The sequence below is a fragment of the Pseudonaja textilis genome, chromosome 2, assembly GCF_049901715.1.
Source record: "Pseudonaja textilis isolate UNSWEBS1 chromosome 2, rPseTex1.2, whole genome shotgun sequence".
In the NCBI taxonomy this organism is placed as follows: Eukaryota; Metazoa; Chordata; class Lepidosauria; order Squamata; family Elapidae; genus Pseudonaja; species Pseudonaja textilis.
In genome coordinates this window covers 246,247,551-246,268,062 of record NC_141991.1, presented here as the reverse complement: position 1 = coordinate 246,268,062, position 20,512 = coordinate 246,247,551, and the positions used below count along the sequence as shown (strand labels likewise).

General features: G+C 45.1%; 1 protein-coding gene across 4 annotated transcripts in view; it reads right to left on the bottom strand.

The window, feature by feature from the left end:
• MYO5B (myosin VB) overlaps positions 1-20,512 on the bottom strand; it is a 297,420-nt gene that overhangs the window by 111,874 nt on the left and 165,034 nt on the right. For all 4 annotated transcript variants that reach the window (XM_087927512.1, XM_026714934.2, XM_087927513.1 and 1 more), the window contains exons 14-17: positions 18,849-18,932; positions 11,720-11,872; positions 10,233-10,330; positions 4,052-4,138 (exon numbers count right to left, since the gene is read on the bottom strand). In XM_087927512.1, coding sequence (XP_087783638.1) covers positions 4,052-4,138; positions 10,233-10,330; positions 11,720-11,872; positions 18,849-18,932 — 422 coding nt within the window. The remainder of the gene's footprint in view (positions 1-4,051; positions 4,139-10,232; positions 10,331-11,719; positions 11,873-18,848; positions 18,933-20,512) is intronic.

Below are 20,512 nucleotides of genomic sequence, written 5' to 3'. Positions count from 1 at the left end.
GGGCATGGCTTGGTGGGCAGGGCAGGGGAAGAATACTGTATAATCTCCATTCCTACCCCACTCCAGGGGAAGGTTATTGCAAAAAAGCCATCACTCTGCTAAACAAACAATTCCCTCAACACTGTTCAACTATTACTACTATTACTGTTAATCTTCTCATCACTCCTTATCACCCATCTCCTCCCACTTGTGACTGTATGACTGTAACTTTGTCGCTTGTATCCTTATGATTTATATTGACTGTTTCCTAGTATGATTTGATTGCTTATTGTATCCTATGACTATTATTAACTGTTGTACCTTATGATTCTTGACTCTTGACGAATGTTTCTTTTCTTTTAGGTACACTGAGCATATGCACCAAAGACGAATTCCTTGTGTGTCCAATCATATTTGGCCAATAAAGAATTCTATTCTATTCTATTCTATTCTATTCTATTCTATTCTATTCTATTCTATTCTATTCTATTCTATTCTATTCTATTCTATTCTATTCTATTCTATTTTAAAATCCCATTCCCTCCCTACTCCACTAACCTGCTTTCCAGCTCCGTTCTCCTATGCAGGGCAACCAAAGAAGACCCAGCCAATCAGCTGGGACTCCATGGGAGGCAGAGAAGAGATGGGGGCGGGGCCAGTCAGAGGTGGTTTTTTCCGGTTCTCTGAACTACTCAAAATTTCTGCTACCGGTTCTCCAGAACTGGTCAGAACCTGCTGAATATCACCTCTGGTGCAGGAGGAATTCCTCATGAAATGCCTACAGATAGTCCTTGATTTACAACCACAACGGAGCCCAAAATTTCTGTTGCTGAGAGAGACAGTTAAGTGAGTTTTGCCCCATTTTTGACCTTTCTTGTCACAGTTGTTAAGCGAATCTTGCAGCTGAATCTGCACTTGTTAAGTTAGGAACACGGTTGTTAAGTGAATTGGGCTGCCCCGTTGATTTTGTTTGTCAGAAGGTCGCAAAAGCGGATTACACGACGCTGGGACATTGCAACTGGCGTAAGTACATGCCAGGGGCCAAGTGTGAGAATTCTGATCACATGAGTATGGGGATGCTCCAACGGTCATAAGTGTGAAAAATGGTCAAAAGTCACCTTTTTCAGGGCCTCTGCAACTTTGAACGGTCACTAAATGAACTATTGTAAGTCAAGGCCTACCTGTAATAATTACCTGAATTATCTACAACAGTGATGGCTAATCTTTTCATCGTTGCTTGCCGAAAGTGCGTGTTTATGCTCCTGCACCCATAATGCAATATGCGCATGACCCCTCGCCCCCTGCGCATGCGCGTGTGACTCCCCCCGTGCTGCAGGCTTCTGCATATGCACGTGTGACTTCCCCATACACAACCCCCCCTCCTGCCAATGCACGTGCATCTCTGCCACGCATGTGGGAGCGCATGTGCATTGGCAGTGGATCAGTTCCAGGCGACTAGCTCGCATGCTGCCAGAAATGGCTCTGCGTGCCACTCCCACCACGTGTGCCATAGGTTCCCCATCACGGATCTATATACTGCTTGGAACCATGCTATCTAGCATTCTCTGTTGCGGGTATCAAAGAAAAAAAACCTTCTGGAGATGTCTGATGGACCATGCCTGGCGGACTTTTAATGCCTATGAATCGGCCTTTGAGTTTTCACAATTTCTGAGCCAAGAGACGTATTTTAACTGAGGGGTATGCTGAGGACTACATTCCAAAAACTGGAACAAGAACAAATTGTAAGTTGGATTTAATTTGCATGTTCTGAGTGTACATCACTATTTGGTGCGTGCCTCCTGGTTAGCAAATCAGATGATGATATAAAAGCTAGGGACAGATGGAAACCAGCCTCCTTTGAAAAGGAGCGAGACAAACAACCATCACATAAGGCAGGGATGGACAACTATAGCCCCTTTAAGAGCCGTGGACTTCAATTCCTGGGAGTTGAAGTCCACAGGTCGTACAGGGGCTATAGTTGCCCACCCCTGACATAAGGCATGAACAAAGGAGAAGCACAGAAGGATTTGAATATTATTTTGATACATAGCTTGCTTTTAGAAGCCCTAGCTTGCACTGAACAGCAGTCAATGCAACCACATTCCAGGCCCTTGTCAAACACTTTGCATTCTGACCTAGGCTTCCCAAGATCACGAAGCCGACTCCTCGTCCCGATAAAACCCCTCTTATTTAGGCTAAAGGGAATTCCTCTCCAGAAAAGTCCCAGCAAACAGTCTTTCAGGAGATTACACAACTACAGTCCTTTATCAGGCTTGGAGAGTTGCCAGGCCGATATCTTCCAAATGCCAGGCTTTAGCAGCAATTAATTGGCAAGAAGTCAGGAACAGATCTTCACTCTAACGAATTGAACTAATTGTCTCCTGCAAACACCCCTCCCCTTTCGCTCCTCTTTATTCCCTATGGGAGGGGCCATTCACCACCCACCTGTGGCTTTACTCCCGAGTCGACCCTTGTTCCTTAACTGTTTTCTTCTCCTGGCAGCTCTGCACATGCACACACTGGGAACAGGCTCCAGCTGTTCTTCTGCCCCACTGATCTCCGACTTCAAACGCAGCTGATAACTGTCAGGTGTCCCTGGCCCCATTTCTGCCTCTGACACAGAGCCCTCGTCAGATCCTTCCCCAGACTCCAGGGCTCGCCCATGTTCCTCCCCAACCTCCTCACTGTCCGATTCTACCGCCAGCTCTGCTGGCCGCTGGCGGGCCACAACACAGGGTGCCATGTTCCATGGTCACATGACTGAAATTGGTGATGTTTTCTGCTGCTTTCCAGCAAAAAACCACATCGTCTGGGAGAGTGGATTCAGACTTATGACTCTGTAATTCCCTTAACAACTGATGTAAAAACAAACAAACATTAAACCATTGGGTATGGCTATGTGGATGCCTAGAATTACGATTAAAATCCTGGTTCCAAGCAAGGTTTTAAGTTCAGGAATACCTGTACCTTTTTCGTCTTCATCTCAGATATACACTGGGAATGTGTGACGTTGGACAAGCCCTCAATTTTTTTGTGTCCACTGGAGATGAAAACAATGAGAATGCAAACACACACAGACACACAATCTCTCCGTTGTTGCTTTTCCCAAAAGGAAGCACAGCAAAATATTCAGATAATTTAAAATAGATTGAAACATTGATGTAGAAACGTGTTATATAGAGGAAGCTAAACGTGCTGACTGGTCAATTGATGCTTCAGATTCTCTCTGGTGCTTGTCCTACGGTCTATATCACGATACAGAGATCAAGATTTATCCCCGAGATAGCCCCTTCTGCTTCAAATGTGATTTTTATATGCCATCGAAGAAGGATGGTGTTTATTTTTGGAAAGAATCAGTGCTATGAAAAACAATATTTTTAAAATTACCCTGACCAGCACACCGAAACGCTAACTTAATGGTTGCAAAGCAATTGTTTCAGATTGCAGAAACTCTGGCCTCATTCCTGAAGGTTTGCCAAGTTCCCCATAATATTGTGTGTTGTGTTCTCCATTCAACCGGCAACCACATTTCAAGAGGGGAAAAATGCCCTTCAATCCTTCTAAGCCCCCCAAAATAAACCAACCACGTTATGATTTAGGGTTGCGTGCAAACCATTTTGAATGCACGCTCAAATCCTATAGCTTTTCATGCAGAGGAAAGCATGATTTGGGGGGGGGAAAATTGTCCACCAGGATTGAACTTCACATGGAGAAGCAACTCTTTAAAGGAGTTCCAAGATCCTACCAAAGAATTCAGATTTCACAGAGAAAAGTTTTGGTGATTTTGTTTTTGAGTGTTCACTCTTTAATATTTCCCTGGTGACCCTTAACAATAGGGGTCTCCAATCTTGGTAGCTTTGTGACTTGTGGACTTCTACTCCCAGAATTCCTCAGGCAGCCATGCTGGCTGAGGAATTCTGGGAGTTGAAGTCTTACAAGTTGTAAAGTGGCCAAAGTTGGAGCCCCCTGCCCTAAAGTTGACTTTCTTAGTCTTTGTCTTCAGCGTTGTTTTAAAACATGATTGTTATTAGAGAAAAACAGAAATACAGATTTGTTTGGAAGTGAAACTCACCTGGATGGGTAGCCCGCTGCACTGATACGGATGGTCTCCAACACTCCACAAGCTCTTAGTTGTTGCACTGCTCTCTTCGGATCAAAGCTGTCAAGACATAATTGATGGCCCTCATGAACATGGCTGTACAACACATTCAGATCCCTGTTTATTTATATCGTCTATGACTGTGATGGCGAACCTATGGCATGCGTGCCACAGGCGGCACACAGAGCCATTTGTGCAGGCACGCGAGCCCCCAGCCAAACTTACCTGCGGTGTGCATGCACACGCCTTCCAGCTGAGGCTTGAGGGAGGCCTCTGTAGTCTTGGGAGGCCGAAAAACAGCCCTTCTGGAAATACTGGAAGTCCCGATTTTCAGCCTCCAGGGGGCCTCTGGAGCCCAGTGGAGGCCATTTTCACCCTCCCAGAGGCTCAAGGGAAGCTTCTGCAGCTTTTGGAGGCTGAAAAACAGGCCCGTTTCGGCACTTCTGGTATTTCCGGAAGGCCCGTTTTTCGGCCTCCCGAGGCTGCAGAGGCTTCCTTTGAGCCTCTGGGAGGCCGAAAAAGGCCTCAAACAGGCTGAAAATCAGCTGGGAGGCACGCGCATGCGCAGTGCAGGTAAGGGGGTTGGGGGAGTTTTGCACGTGCATGCGCAGGGGGGGCGGGACACATTGCATTGTGGGTGCCAGCACGCACGTGCTTTTTCAGCACACCACAAGAAAAAGGTTCACCATCCCTGGTCTATAAACTCAGTTCTAATCTTAAGAATAATCTTCCTAAACTTTAAAGACTTCAGTAAGCTTTGCACTGAAGTCTCAACATGCCTTTATTTATCAATAATTTATCAAGAAATAAAATATAAAAGATGAAAATAGAGGGAAAATGAGGGATGGAAAAGGAAAGAGGAGTGTAGGGCAAAGGAGCAAAAAGGGAGAAAAACACTGACTTCTGACACTTTTTAGAACAGCAGACTAAGATAGTAAGACCCTCAACATTTTATTTTTACATACTAATATATTCTAGCCATTTCTGTAATAAACTTATCTAATCAGCAAAATTCAAGGTTCCATTTTTCCCCATCTCAAGCACAAAATCAAGAAGCGATTTCCAAGTACAAGCAAACATGGATGTGTTCTTTTCTTTGACTAAAGCAAGCAATTTAGCCATCTCTGCTGGTTCCATCAGTTTTTCCACCCACTCATCTATTGCTGGAATTAAAGTTTTCCCCCATTTTTGTGAATAAAGCATGCTTGCCGCTATCAACGATATGTTACAGCAAAGTTCCAGATTTGTTTCTCTTCCAGATTCTTTTGTATTTAGTATCTCGATACACTTCATAAAATTATTGAATAATCAATATGCCTTGGAGGTAGCAGGTTGGAGGAGAATGCTGTTCAGTTTATACTAGTGCTTAATTAATGGCTTCTTGATGGAATTTCCAATTTCTACTTCACCTTCCCAGAAAAGGCTAATCCGAAGGGGAAATTCCTCATTCCTTTTTGGCTGTTCTTTCAGACATTCCTGAATAGTTTCTTCATCAGATTTGCGATTGCAGACAATAACACATCAGTATACCTGTCCTTTGTTTCTTGATCAGTGCACACCTGAGCCATGACGTGGCAGTGTGTCCAACGCAATTAATGCTGCTAGTTTCTGGGCAAGATCTATACATATTTTAATGTTGTATTTTAAATTTTATGCCGTATAGCAGGGGTCTCCAACCCCCGGTTTGCAGACTCGTACCAGTTTGCGGCCTGTTGGGAACTGGGTTGTGCAAGTGGCAGGCGAGTGCACAAAGCTTCACTTGACACATGCATGGGATGTCGGTTGTGTGTGCGAAACCATCTCTCTCCCACTGCTGGTCTGCAGAGCCAGAAAGGTTAAGGATCGCAGTCGTACAGTGTGCAGTCAGCCTTAGAAGCCATCTTTTACTTGGAAGCTTCAAGGCTGCCACATTCAGTGCCTGGGTATTTGGGAGAGGGGATGTCATGGTGAGGTAGAAGATTAGACATAACAACATTCTTTCTCAGAGAGTCAAGGACATGTTGCCCTGCACTTGGAGGAGAGTGACTGGAAGGATGTCTCCAGTTGGGATGAAGATTTGATTGGGCCATGTGATGGACTGATGGGTGCAGGGGATGAATCTTTGATTTTCTTTTGGGAAGGGAAAAGCTGGAACTCTTATATTCAGGTTTTCCCAGATGTGCCAATATGACAATTCTAAAAAAATGGAACTTTGAGGAAATGTGTGCCTCGGAGTTTATTGGGTTGGAGTTTGTTAGTTGGAACACTGACGTTTGCCTTATTTTAAGTGTGATGCTTCTGACACGAATAAATAAACAATCAGATCTGATTTGTGAGGATCAGTTCCTTCTAAAACTTAAGAGACACTGCCTATCTAGCATGTGTCCTTTAAAATGGGAGTCTATAAAAAAGAAAATAAGGTAAATGAAAATTGCCACCCATAGGATGCGCCAAATTTTTAGGAGTATATCAAAATTGTAAATACACAAGAGCAAATGTGTAATGCATAATTCCAGATCTATGCAGGCGTATTCATCTGTGTCATTGGTTCAATTGCATAAATAACAATTCAGCAATTTTCCTTTCAGTGAACACCTGTCACTAGGTAGCTTCCCAAAGCAATTGAATCAGAGGCCTCTTTTGAGAAGCTGCTGTCGTTTTAAAAGGACAGCCGCCTTGCACTTGGAACACAGCAATTATTTTTGTATATAACTTTATTAAAAGAAACACAAGAGCAATTGTTCGGGAACATGTTTTACTGGGAGCAAAGGATATCAGTTTTTTTTTTGGAACCATCGTAAACAGGGACTGGAAAATGTCACTACACGAGACACGAAAATTGAAATGCTCCTTTCAAAATCTGTGAAAGGCTAACCCATGGAAGACAACAAAGATTAATTGCTTATTGCCCTAAAAAACAGGATCAGATCAAATGAGATCAAGTAGACTGAAGGAGGTTGATAATCAAGCATTCTGACAATAAAATCAATTGTCTTGAATTGTCTCCTTTTTTTCTTTTTTGCTAGAGACCTTCAACCAATGTTGAAACTCAACCTGTGTTGGGGATGCTCTCGATGTCCAGCACAAAACAAGGGATTAATTAAACTGTTTTAGGTGGCCTCTGTGGTTCTTTTCAATGCCATGATTTCATATCCTTTTTATTGTGGATCTGGGTCAGTTACCAGAGGTTTAGTCTTCTGAGTTTTTGGACTCATGCTGGACCCCGTCTTTAGCCGAGAGGCCAAAAGAGTGCTAGCCAACAACTTAATAGCCAGCCATCCCCAATCAACTTCTAAAAAGCCACACACAACAAGCACCACATAAATAACCACAGGCAGAATAGCTCAGAAAAAGCACGCACTCTGCTAGAGAGTAGTTCCCTGAGGATGGGCTCCAGCATGAATTCGAACGCTCAGAAGACTAAACTTCCCAGATTACATCCTTTTCCTTGTGTTCTTAGAATGAAAAGTAGGAAGTAGTACATCATCCAGGTCTGAATATGTACTTAAATTTCTTTAATCAAGGAAGATTTAGGAGCACAAACATTTTTTTCATTAGCTTCCTATTGTTTCTTCTCTGTTGTGAAGTAAACCTGACATGTTTTCACTCAAATTATAGTTTAAATCTCAGGGAATGAGATTCTTTTTAGAGTCTTTAAGAGCACCTGGAGGTTGATGCTGCCGACAGAGATACACCTCAAGGTGGCCTCAACGACTTTCTAAAAGAATGCAAATAACCAGCTGTCTGCAAGGAGTACAAATCTTTCCATTCTTCACCATCCAGTCAGAGGTGAAGAAGCTTCTTGGATGAGAAGAGAAATGTCTCCAAAGAAAAACAAGGAAGTCCAATTGCCTCTTCCAATATCACTTAAAACAATTCAAGTATTCTTCCCAACGCATGAAGGAGGGGGTGTGGGAACAGTAGTCAGTCTAACTCCCTTGCTTCCTTCACTCTCATCACTGGCTGGCCTGCTGGAACTTGTAGTTCAACACAACTTTTTCCAGGTTGAGGGCTTGGTCATGTACCACCATGAATACAATGCAACAAAATAGATACGATACGTAACAAAGCACAGCACAATATGCCTTCATGGACAATTGCTTTATATTTGTTGTATCTGTGGAAGTTGACACTGGAATACAAGTGGTCCATGAACTTGGCTGCAAAGGAGTGGATTTTACTCTACTAGTCATTACCAACTTTAGGGAGCGGTACTCATCTCATTTCAAGGTCAGAGAGTCAGCGCTGTTCGAAGACATTTCCGTGGTCATGTGGCCGGCATGACATCACAGAGCGCTGTTACACAGCACTTGGCTGTGTATCCTTAGAAAAATAATAGCTGCGTTTGCACATTGTTTTACCATGTTTGGCGTTAAAAGCTAAAGACAGTTTGCCACTGCATTTTCCAGGGACTTTTTTCAATTTCCAAGTTGAACCCACAGCTCAGGTGGTCTCAGACCCAAATTTAGCAAGAACTGAACGTGACTAGCTATCAAATCCACCCAAGGATGGTTAGGTACTGCAGTCTGCTGAATAAACTACAACGCTGTGGGACAGCACAACGAATGGAATCATTATGTAACTAAGGCGAAACCAAACACAACAGCCGCCTGGGGAATTCTGGGAGTTGACGTCCACACATCTTAAAACTTGCTGAAAAGCACTTTTGGGGGGCTTATGATTATACCATGGTTGACATAACATACTAGCAAGAAAAGGGGGGGGGGGGGGGGGGGGGGGGGGGGGGGGGGGGGGGGGGGGGGGGGGGGGGGGGGGGGGGGGGGGGGGGGGGGGGGGGGGGGGGGGGGGGGGGGGGGGGGGGGGGGGGGGGGGGGGGGGGGGGGGGGGGGGGGGGGGGGGGGGGGGGGGGGGGGGGGGGGGGGGGGGGGGGGGGGGGGGGGGGGGGGGGGGGGGGGGGGGGGGGGGGGGGGGGGGGGGGGGGGGGGGGGGGGGGGGGGGGGGGGGGGGGGGGGGGGGGGGGGGGGGGGGGGGGGGGGGGGGGGGGGGGGGGGGGGGGGGGGGGGGGGGGGGGGGGGGGGGGGGGGGGGGGGGGGGGGGGGGGGGGGGGGGGGGGGGGGGGGGGGGGGGGGGGGGGGGGGGGGGGGGGGGGGGGGGGGGGGGGGGGGGGGGGGGGGGGGGGGGGGGGGGGGGGGGGGGGGGGGGGGGGGGGGGGGGGGGGGGGGGGGGGGGGGGGGGGGGGGGGGGGGGGGGGGGGGGGGGGGGGGGGGGGGGGGGGGGGGGGGGGGGGGGGGGGGGGGGGGGGGGGGGGGGGGGGGGGGGGGGGGGGGGGGGGGGGGGGGGGGGGGGGGGGGGGGGGGGGGGGGGGGGGGGGGGGGGGGGGGGGGGGGGGGGGGGGGGGGGGGGGGGGGGGGGGGGGGGGGGGGGGGGGGGGGGGGGGGGGGGGGGGGGGGGGGGGGGGGGGGGGGGGGGGGGGGGGGGGGGGGGGGGGGGGGGGGGGGGGGGGGGGGGGGGGGGGGGGATTCCACGCTGCCACATAGCCTGAGAAAGTGGAAGGGGGGGTGATTTCAATTGAGTACCTCTAAGTGGACAAAATAAAATTCTCTTTAGTTAAAGGTCACTGAGTACGGCACAGGATGAAATAAGGATCTTACTTTTGGACGGATCGTGATAGGCCATGTGATGTGATGATGGCCAAGTGGGGCGTGGGGTGGGTGGATTTGTAGTTTGGGAAATTGTGGGAAGCCCCAAAAAACTTTTTGATTCGGGATTCCACAGATGTGCCAGGTGCTATTCTAATAAAGGTACTTTTGAGATATGTTGGTCTTGGAGTTACCTATTGGAATGGAGGTTTGCTGGAACGCTGACACCAGGGGTGGGATATGCCGGTTCACTGAACCGGCCATAAAATTAGCTACCATTTTGGTACAGGTTCACCCAAGCAGGGGCGAATTGGTAGCAGCCCACCCCTGGACCTAAATAGGAATCAATTGCCAAGCATCTGAATTTGGACCACGGGGATGCTACAATGGTCATACGTGTGAAAAACAGATATCAGTCAGTTTTCGTAGTGCTGTTGTAACTTTGAACGATCACTAAACGAACTATTGTAAGTCAAGGACTAACTATTTCTGTGACAAAATCTTTTACAATCTCTTTGCCCCTTGTCTCTAAGCAAGCTATAGAACCTCCGGTCTCATCAGAAAGCGATGCTTACGTGAAAGGCAGCTTCTCATCGTTGGGCTTGATACACCGAACATAATGAGGAGTGGTAGCATTCAGGGTCTCCATTAACAGGTGCAATGAATTACGAAACTGAAAGAGAGGCGGGGGGGAAAAGGTAACTTTGCAGGAAGTGGAGGAATGTGACAAGGCTCGTTTTACTGGTAAGCACGGATGAAATGGCCAAGCAATTCACATTATTGCATTTTATGAGTTGCTTTGAATAATGAGACTGGCAGCTTATAAATTTAGTAATACGTAAATACATTTAAGAATTCCTAGGACAAATGCAGAATGACCGAGTTGGGAAGGGCCCTGGAGGTCTTCTAGCCCAACCCCTGCTCAAGCAGGAGACCCCATACCATTCCAGACAAATGGTTGTCCAGTCTCTTCTTAAAAATTTCCAGTGATTGGAGCAGACTGAGGAATTCTGGGAATTGAAGTCCACGCATCATAAATCTGCTAAGGTTGAGAAACAGTGAGCTAGGCAGAGACTACTGTCAAACCAATGGATGGATGGGTGGATGGATGGATGGATGGATGAACCATTTCTTCTCCTCTCTTCCTGTTCATCTCCTGAATCAAGCCAGGAACCAGGCTGTGTTTGGAAGGTACTGTGACTACCTATCCAATTGGCTCCTGCTAAAGAACTTTGGTTCACTAAACCCCTACTAAAGTAGCCGTACCCAACATTCAATAGAAACATTTTTCTCATTCTGATTTTGAGGCTGGGGAGGGAGAGGGGGAATTGCAATACAGACAAAAACATATAAAGAACGGTTACAGGAATTGTGTATGGACAGTCTAGAGAAAAGAAGGACTAAGGGTGACATGTTAGTATTCCAGTATTTGATTTGAGGGGCTGCCCCAAAGAAGAGGGAGTCAAGCTATTCTCCAAAGCACCTGAAGGCAGGACAAAAAGCAATGGATGAAAACTAATCAAGGAGAGAAGCAACCTAGAACTAAGGAGAAATTTCCAGACTGTTAGAACAATTAACCAATAGAACAGCTTGCCTCCAGAAGTTGTGGGTGCTTCATTACTGGAGGTTTTTCAGAAAAGACCGGACAGCTACCTATCTGAAATGGCATAGGGTCTCCTGCTTGACCAGGGGGTTGGACTAGAAGACCTCCAAGGTACCTTCCAGCTCTATTCTGACTGATTGCAGGAAAGAAGCAATGTACTTCTATCCCAAGGTCCTAGGGAAAACAACTGAAAATATCTTCAACTTCGAATGAGCCCTTGTAAGGTTTTGCATGCTAATGGAATTTGCATCCTTTGAACTCTCCCCCAAAATGGTAAGATTGGAAGAAAGATATAATATATCCATTTTAGCACAGTTTTCCCCCCCATATGATCCAGTTTTGCATTTACTCCCTGGCAATTTTTATTGATAACATTATAATTTGGATGGGGGCCAGAAGTAAGCAGCCTACCAGAAAAAAAAACACAGAAACTGCCTTGAAAAAAAGACTGCATTGTACCTGGTGCCCTACTGTTTTCTTGTGTTCCTTATTGGCTGCTTTTACAGTTGGACGGGCCGAGCGGATATTGATTTTGGAGGAAGTTTTCTTTCCAGACGGAGCAGCTGGAGCAGAGTCTTTTTCATCATGGAACAACTCCACAATCACTGGGTACTAGAAAGAAGAAATAAAAAGTTGTTATCTTGCTTCAGGGGTCAAGCAACGAAGCATTTTCATTCTTAGCAAAGAAACATGGTGAAATCCACACCAAATGTCAGCAGCATCGATATCAATGAAAACCAACCACCTTTGTATATTCCAGAGGTCTCCAAACTTGGGAGGTCCTGGTATATTCCACAAAGTAACAAAGCCTCGTTGTATTGCTTGCTATTGTTTGTTTTATCATTTTTAATCTCTTGACAGCAGGCCCGGGGGAATATTAAAACATGAGAATCAGTCTGCTGGAGCCCGACTAAGCCCATCTAACCACCATTCTAACTGACATGGTGGTCTCTATATCTAGGAAGCCCCAAAATAGAACCCTCTTTCCAATGTTGCTCCCATGTACTCGATGTCAGGGCTCCGACAAACCACCACCATTCAACTCGTAAGTCTCTAGCCACATTTCTTATGTTAAAAAAAAAAAAAGATTTATTAGGAGTGACCATATCAGCGTTACCTGAGTGCAGCTGACTCTAAGACACATCATTCATTTCTCCCTCAACCCTGGTCTTTCCCCCACACCCCGTGGATATATATTCTCCAATGGGACACATCCATAGCCAAGAGTCATCAATCATGCTCTCCAATAATAATCTTGCACGCCAACAGCTTTGGCTGACTAGCAATTATCTGAAGCATTTAAGGAATGCTGTACTTTCCTCCCCTCCCTTTCTGCTGGCAACTAAAAAGACCAAAGAAGTATTTTTTTTAGTTGACACTCAGTAGATAGTCATACAACATAGAATCATAGGGCCGCATCAGGGTTGTGTTTCACCTCAGGGGTGTGGCGGGGTATGGCCAGGGTGGATGTGGCCAGCTCAACATCACTCATGTTGGGGGCGCCTGTGGTGGCCTGAGCACTGTGCCAGGGAAAATGGAGTTTGCGGCCCTTCCCAGCCCCATTTTCCCTGGCAGAGGGTTGAAGGAGTCCATCGCAGCCACGGGCAGCCCGTGCAGGTCAGATCTAAGCACACTGCGGGCCAGATCCAGTCCGCAGGCCTTGAGTTTGACACCCGTGTTCTAGTCTAACCTGCTGCTCAAGATAGGAGACCTTATATCATCCTGGTCAAATGGTTGTCTCTTTTTGAAAACCTCCAGTGATGAAGCATCCACGACTCCAGGAGGCAAGCTATTTCACTGATTAATCGTTCTCAGTCGGAAAATTTCTCCTTACTTCTAGGGTGGATCTCTCTTCAATAAGCTTCCCACCCATTGCTTCTTGTCCTGCTTTCTGGTGCTTTAGAGACTAAGTCAGACCCCTCTTCTCTGAGGTACTGGAAGAGAGCTATCATGTCCCTCCGCCCTCAATCCTTCTTTTTGATAGGCTAGACATACCTAGCTCCCTCAATTGTTCATCATACAATTTAGCCTTCAAGCCGCTTATCGTCTTTTTGGTCTTCTCTGCACACTTAACATCTTTTTTTGTATTGTGGCGACCAGAACTGTATGCAGCCTTCCAAGTTTGGCAACTTTAAGACCTGTGGACTTCAACTCCCAGAATTCCACAGCTAGCATGTCTGGCTAGGAAATTCTGGGAGTTGAAGTCCACAGGTCTTAAAAGTTGTCAAGAGTGTTGAGAATTTACTGTGTTCCTCCTGAATCTTTCTGCTCTTTCCCCTAATCTGAGGTTGCTTCCTTCGATTTTCTTCCTCACACCTATGCACAGAGCACATGTTGTTGGATTTTCCTCTTGGCAGGATATAGTAGCTTTGATACTAGGCCTTGCCTATTCCTATAACAGTTCCCCTTTTAAAAAAACCTACCTAACTTGCTTCACTAATTTTCGTTAAGGTCATATTTCTGCTTTCAAGAATGTTCAAATGCAACCAAAGGAGGCTTAAACCTCTAACAGGTCTGTCCCATTTAAGAATTTCAGTCCAAAACATTTGCTAGAATAACGAAAACCAGCACATTTCCACAACTGTTTTCATTAAGACAAGACCGCAATTTATCGTCTGGTGCTTCCTGAGATTGATCGTCTCAATTCTGTTGGCATGTTTGCCAAAAGCCTCTTGAGGAAACAATCTGTTTGCACAGAGTGGTTTTCTGACTTGACACACAACTGTCTATCTGCTTTGTGCTTGCAAGTTTTATTTTAATATTGGCTGCCAAGAAAGCCCCTTTGTCCATCTTCCGCCTCCAGCAAGCTTTTGTTATTTTAACACCTTCAGGGAAATTGTCCCTTCATTCCTGAGAGAAATCCTCTGTCCACTATGCCTATAATTCGTAGATTATGAAGATAAAGATTCCATGTATTTTTTTCCCCACAATCGTCCTTTTCAGATATAGGGGTACACAGGAGAGGTTAACAGTAACTGATCTATAGATAATCTTATGACCACAATTGGGAGCAGAAATTCCATCGTTAAGCAATGCGGTCATTAAACCAGTTGCGCCCAATTTTAGGATCTTTTTGCTGTGATCCTTAAGTGAATCACTATGGTCTTTAAGTGAATCACCATAGTCATTAAATGAATATGGCTTCCCCTGTCAACTTTGCTTGTCGGACATCTCCTCTGAAGATACTATTTGGGAATAATATGACCCTGGGACACTACCTCAATCAAGGACTGATTGTAAGTCTTTTTTTTTTCAACACTACTGTAACTTCAATCACTAAACCACTACCTGTATTACTGGAATGATGCCTATAGCAAACAGTGGAAGTCTCAAAGGTGCTTTTTCAGGAGGCAACTGGACTTCGTTTTCTTCTTTTGAAGATCTTTCGCTTCTCATCCACGAAGCTTCCGCAGCTCTGACAGGATATTGGGGAATGGAAGGATGGAATCCTGTCAGAGTTGAAAAAGCTTCCTGGATGAGAAGCAAAACTTCTTCAAAAGAAAAAAAATACAAGAAAGTCCAGTTGCCTCCTGAAAAAGCACCTTTGGGACAACCATGACCTGGAGGACTGAGAACCTCTACAAAAACAGTGGAAGTCTTGCCATCGGTGGTGTAGTGGTTAGAGTGCAGTACTGCAGGCTACTTCTGCTGACTGCCGGCTGCCTGCAAGTTGGCAATTCAAATCTCACCAGGCTCAAGGTTGACTCAGCCTTCCATCTTCCGAGGTGGGTAAAATGAGGACCCAGATTGTTGGGGGCAACAGGCTGATTTTGTAGACTGCTTAGAGAGAGCTGGAAAGCACTGCCAAGCAGTATATAAGTCTAAGTGCGATTGCGATTGCTATCCCCACAAGTTTCCATCTAACCGAACATCCCAGGAACTCTAAGTCAAACGCTTTTTAAGAAACGCACAAATAAGTTACCGCAGACAACACTCAAACCCCGATTTTACAATCCAGCCCACGGCTAGAATATATCTCTTTTGACTAATCAGCATTCATAATCTTAAGTGGCACTAGGAAGAGAAATCGTTTCACATTTTTAGCACCAGTTTTCGGGCAGAATGGCAAGTGGCTCTGAAAAATTTATTTCCAAGGAGAAGAGAATTCCTCCGGTGGTTTCATCTGTATTTCTTGCATCACAAGATGGCCTGCAGCTTGCATAAATATTCTGACTTTCATTTTATAATCCCATCCAAGTATGAACCGTTTCCAACCCATTTCGCTTTCTTATACTCAAGCTACCACTTCCTTTGATGGCCTTTAGGATTCAGCTAGTTCTTATTGTCCATAATTTAAAAAAAAAATCCAGCCAGGAGAGAAGCCTCCCCCACACTCAGCCAATCTGCAAAATACTTTTGTGTAACCCAAAATACTTTTGTGTAACCCAAAATACACAAAATACTTTTGCGTAACCCAAAGGCCACCTTGTTCAAACTACCAAAGCCCGTTTGCGTTCTTTGTTTGCCTCTTTTTATAGCCTGTTCTTTCTCTTTGCTCTCCTTTTCCTGGTGCACTTGACTCTTTAACAATGGCCTCAAATTACCCTGCCATTGAAATGGTGTTATCTCCTCCAGGCAGTCTGGTCTGTCCGCTAAACTCTTTGAAAGCCGCTTATGAACGCAGCTACCTCCTCCCCATCAGAAGCTAATTTTCCCATCCTTCTTACCGGAATTTTTTTTATCAGATGTCTCCTGGTAAAAGAAAACCTCCAGGACATTAAAAAAAAAGAAAAGAAAGTCCTGTTAAAAGGGAGAGAAGCTCACACACTCCTCTAGAGAACATCCAATAAAAATAAATTGGACTACCCTTTTAAGAAAATCTATTTTCAGCAGGGCAAGTAGCCTGTGGCTCATTCTGGCATTCAGTCTTAATGCAAAAGGAATTGCTAGGTTCTGCAGTTCTGGGTGTAGCATGTATGAATGCACACCACAAAGGCATGTAGGTAGTCTCTGATTTACAATCATTTGTTTAGTGACCATTCAAAGTTACAGTTGTGGCTTGTCAGCCAGCAGCCCCTTCATCGCGGATGAGGCGGAGATGTGTGACTCAGTCATCAAGGAAATCTGACAGCTCCAAGGGGGAAGAGGGCATGGAGCTGTCAGAGAGAGAGAGAGAGAGAGAGACAGAGGTGGATCCTGGGCTGTCCATCAACCCTCAGATGGAGAGTCAACATACCCTAGGCCTGGAGGTGGCTGATGTGGAAAGGGAGGAACAGCTGGGTCCAGTGCCTGATGCATGGATGCAGAGGAGAGGAGAGCAGTGGACATCTGTGGGCTGGTCCTTGGGATGGAAAAGCCACTACTACTAGCGAAGCCCCACCCTAGCTCTGGGGATAAAAGGCAGAGGGCGGAGATGAATAGGTGTGGCACACAACTAGTCATCTCCCTACCGATCAGCCACTGATAGCCTGCACTTCTGAAACCTGTCTGGAAATTATCAGAATTCTTCTTGGAATCTGCAGCGCCTTCTGAGTGTGTGTGTGTGTGTGTGTGTGTGTGTGTTCGTTTGTTTGTTGCTGGAAGAAAACGAGCGCACTTTCCAGGACTTCCTTTACAAGTGTGGGGAGAGAGAGAGAGAGAAGAGAGAGGGAGACAGACAGAGAGGGAGGGAGTGTGGGAGACTGGAAGGGAGAGAAAGGGAGGGAGGGAGGGGAGAGAGAGAGGGAGAGAGGGAGGGAGAGACAGAGACTGACTGACTCCTGGTATGTCTGGGCCAGTTCAGGGGGAAAAGGAGCAAGCATCACTTTTCACAGGGCTTAGAGACTTCGTAGCCTGCTGTGAGAGCGCGGCTGCTGGCACTCCTAATAAAGGGAACATTTCGTTAACTACAAAGGGCTTGTCGCGTTTGGGAGCCAGGTCAGAACAGTTACAACAGCACTGAAAAAAGTGACATGGCCCGTATTCACCAACTGTTTGCAGCATCCCTCCCTGTTCACGTGATCCAGATTCGGGTGCTTGGCAACTGGCACATACTTATGACAGTTACACGGTCTTAGGGTCATGGGGTCCGCATTTGTAACCTTCCCAGCCTGCTTCCAAAAAGCAAAGTAAGTGGGAGGGAAACCAGATTCACTTAATTATTTCATCAGTCACTTAATAACTGCAGTGATTCGCTTAACAACTGGAGCAAAAAATGAAGGCTGTAAAATGGAACAAAACTCACTGAAAAATTGCCTTGCTGAGCAACAAAAACGTTGAGCTCAATTGTGGTGGTAAGTCGAGAACTACCTCTGTTTTATTGAGTCTTTTGCATTGGGTCATAGTTGGGCCCTGTTATGTAAACCCAATGTCTAATTAAAAACAAAAACAAAAAATACACCGCTTCTTACAAAATGTGGGTTGTGTGTTGTCAGGTTTCTGAAGCTGGAGAAAAAGTAAGATTTCTCTGTTCTTCCAAAGAAACCATTCATTCGGAACTACGTAACAGAAATAATGGAGGGCATCCTGGTTGCTTGCTTTGAGCGTGCAACAAGCCGTGCCGTTTTCAACAGAGCCTTTTCCAATTTTGTCAGTTCATCCTTTTACATCAAGTGATGTAAAAGAAGTTTCAGTCGACAATCTAACAAGCTGCTATTTTTATTTTGTTGGTTATGACCCGCTTCAAGCACTCCAAGTGGAACTGAAAGAACAACTACAGGTAGGCAGGGTGGAAAAGGTAGGGCTTATGAAGAAAATGTTAGTTGCTTCCCCAGTTTGGAATCCCAAAGGTGCTTTTTCAAGAGGCAACTGGACTTTCTTGTTAATACAGACAACAGATAATCAGAGTTGGAAGGGACCTTATAGGTAATCTCAATGTAAGCCGCTTCAAATTCGATTGCAGAAAGTACGACTTCAGCCACAGAGTGGTCAATGCCTGGAATGCACTACCTGACACTGTTGTTACATCCTCTAACCCTCACTCCTTTACCCTCAAACTATCCACTATTGACCTCACCCCATTCCTAAGAGGTCTGTAAGGGGCGTGCATAAGTGCACCATCGTGCCTCCCGTCCCTGTCCTATTGTCCCCATTTAATCGTACCTATTTTCTGTATTCTTATTCATGTTTATACTTGTATCTATTATCTTGTAAGCGATTGACAAATCAAATAAATAAATAAATCTAGTACCTCTAGGCCACCGCCACTCTCCTGAGGACTACTTGTATATGTTTTGTATAGACTTGTATATATCATAATACTTGTATGTATCATGAGAGAGTTAGACCGGTGAATTGGTCTCATACATTGATTTAGACAGAAAACATCCTGTATAGAAAATTGACCAGGTCTCAAGAAGGAAGAAACTAACCACGTGCAAATGTGTCCCCTCAAGATTATAAGGAGATCCAGAAGGTTAAGTAACCTCCAGTGGAACACACATCCTTTTTTGCCCTGTGATCCCACTTCTAGCAATGAGTAAACTTGCTGCAAACTAGATCTTCATATTGACCACTAGCTGGGACCTCACACTATCAACCAAGATGTTCTTCTGCACAAATTAACCTGAACTGAGACATCAAAAATGAAAGGCGAAGGAACTTCAGCCATAAATAGCATATAATGCCAGAATACGGCAATCCAATCTATTTCCCCCACAGGTAACTTTACCTTGCTGGCCTTCAGAATATTGATCTGTTCTTCGTGGACTGTATCTCTATTTTTTTCCAAAAAGCCTTCACAATAATATTCCACCTAGAAAAGATGATAGAACCAGAGGTTGGGTAGGAAGAGGAAAAATTAAAATTAAAATTGTGAGTACAAATCTTATCAAACAAATTAAGATATTCTCAAATAATAAGGACTGTATGTCCCTATATTTTTTTTTCAAAACACTCTTTTTTAAAAATGGGGCAGCCTAAAACCAGAATATCTTACAGAATGCTAAAATATCTGGATCTCGATTTCTACATTCAATTCAAACTGAATTGTGTGTGTGCTCAGATGCACAAAAGACTAGTTTAGCTTATTTGTTGTGTTCAGCAATTATCAAAACTAAGTGCTTATTAATAAAAGTGGCTTTTTAACCTGAACATTGTTAAAAGGAGGGGTAGAACCATTTTTTCACTGGGGTAAAATCTCTGGCCTTCTCCACCAAATGGTTGCTGTTGTGAATGAGGATTGTAACCCATTGTAAGAGAGACTACGTACAGTTCCTGCCTTCTAACCTCACTATAAATTCTTAGAAACAATCTTTCAAGACTCACAACAGAGTCAAGAGAGGTGAGAAACTGTGGCTGCTTAAAAGTACTAAAGCAGCTTCAGATCTGAGTGGAGAATTCAGACCAAGCCTTCTTAGCTGGATATCAACTTTTTCCTCCTGACTGGTGTGAATTATACCATACTTCTGAGAAATGGAGCTGAATCATATGTTTGGCAGCTGCTATTAGCAACATAAATGTGCTAGAATAATGAAAAGTGCATATGTACCAGTTTCATCTTTCAAATCCAACACTGTATCACCATGGCTCTCACTAATATGCAATTAAATGCAAAAAAGGGAGGGAATCTAAAATTCTTTTTCAATCTCACTCTAAATTCCAGGAAAGTCAATAAATAGCAGCTGCCAGGAGCCCTGGTAGCACAAGGGTTAGAATGCAGTATTGCAGACAAACTCTGCCCACAGCTTGGAGTTCGGTCTTGAACAGCTCAAGGTGGACTCAGCATTCTAGCCTTCCAAGGTCAGTAAAATGAAGACCCAGATTGTTGGGGCCAATATGTAAATAATAGAATAGAATAAAATTCTTTATTGACCAAGAGTGATTGGACACACAAGAAAATTGTCTTTGGTGCAAATACTCTCAGTGTACATAAAAGAAAAGATACATTTGTCAAGAATCATCAGGTACAACACTTAATGATAATCCTAGGGTACAATAAGCAATCAAATTGTACTAGGAAACAGTCAATACAAATCGTAAGGATACAAGCGACAAAGTTACAGTCATATGGTCACAAGTGAGAAGGGATAAGGAGTGATGAGAAGATTAACAGTAATAGTAGTGGAGACTTTATAATAGTTGAACAGTGTTGAGGGAATTATTTGTTTAGCAGAGTGATGGCGTTCGGGGAAAAACTGTTCTTGCGTCTACTTGTTCTGGTGTGCAGTGCTCTATAATGTCGTTTTGAGGGTAGGAGTTGAAACAGTTTATGTCCGGGATGTGAGGGGTCTGTAGATATTTTTAGTAAAATGTTCCTACTGTGTAAATCACCCATAGAGCTATAAAGCACTATGGGGCAGTACATAAGTTTAACTGCTATTGCTATTGCTAGCC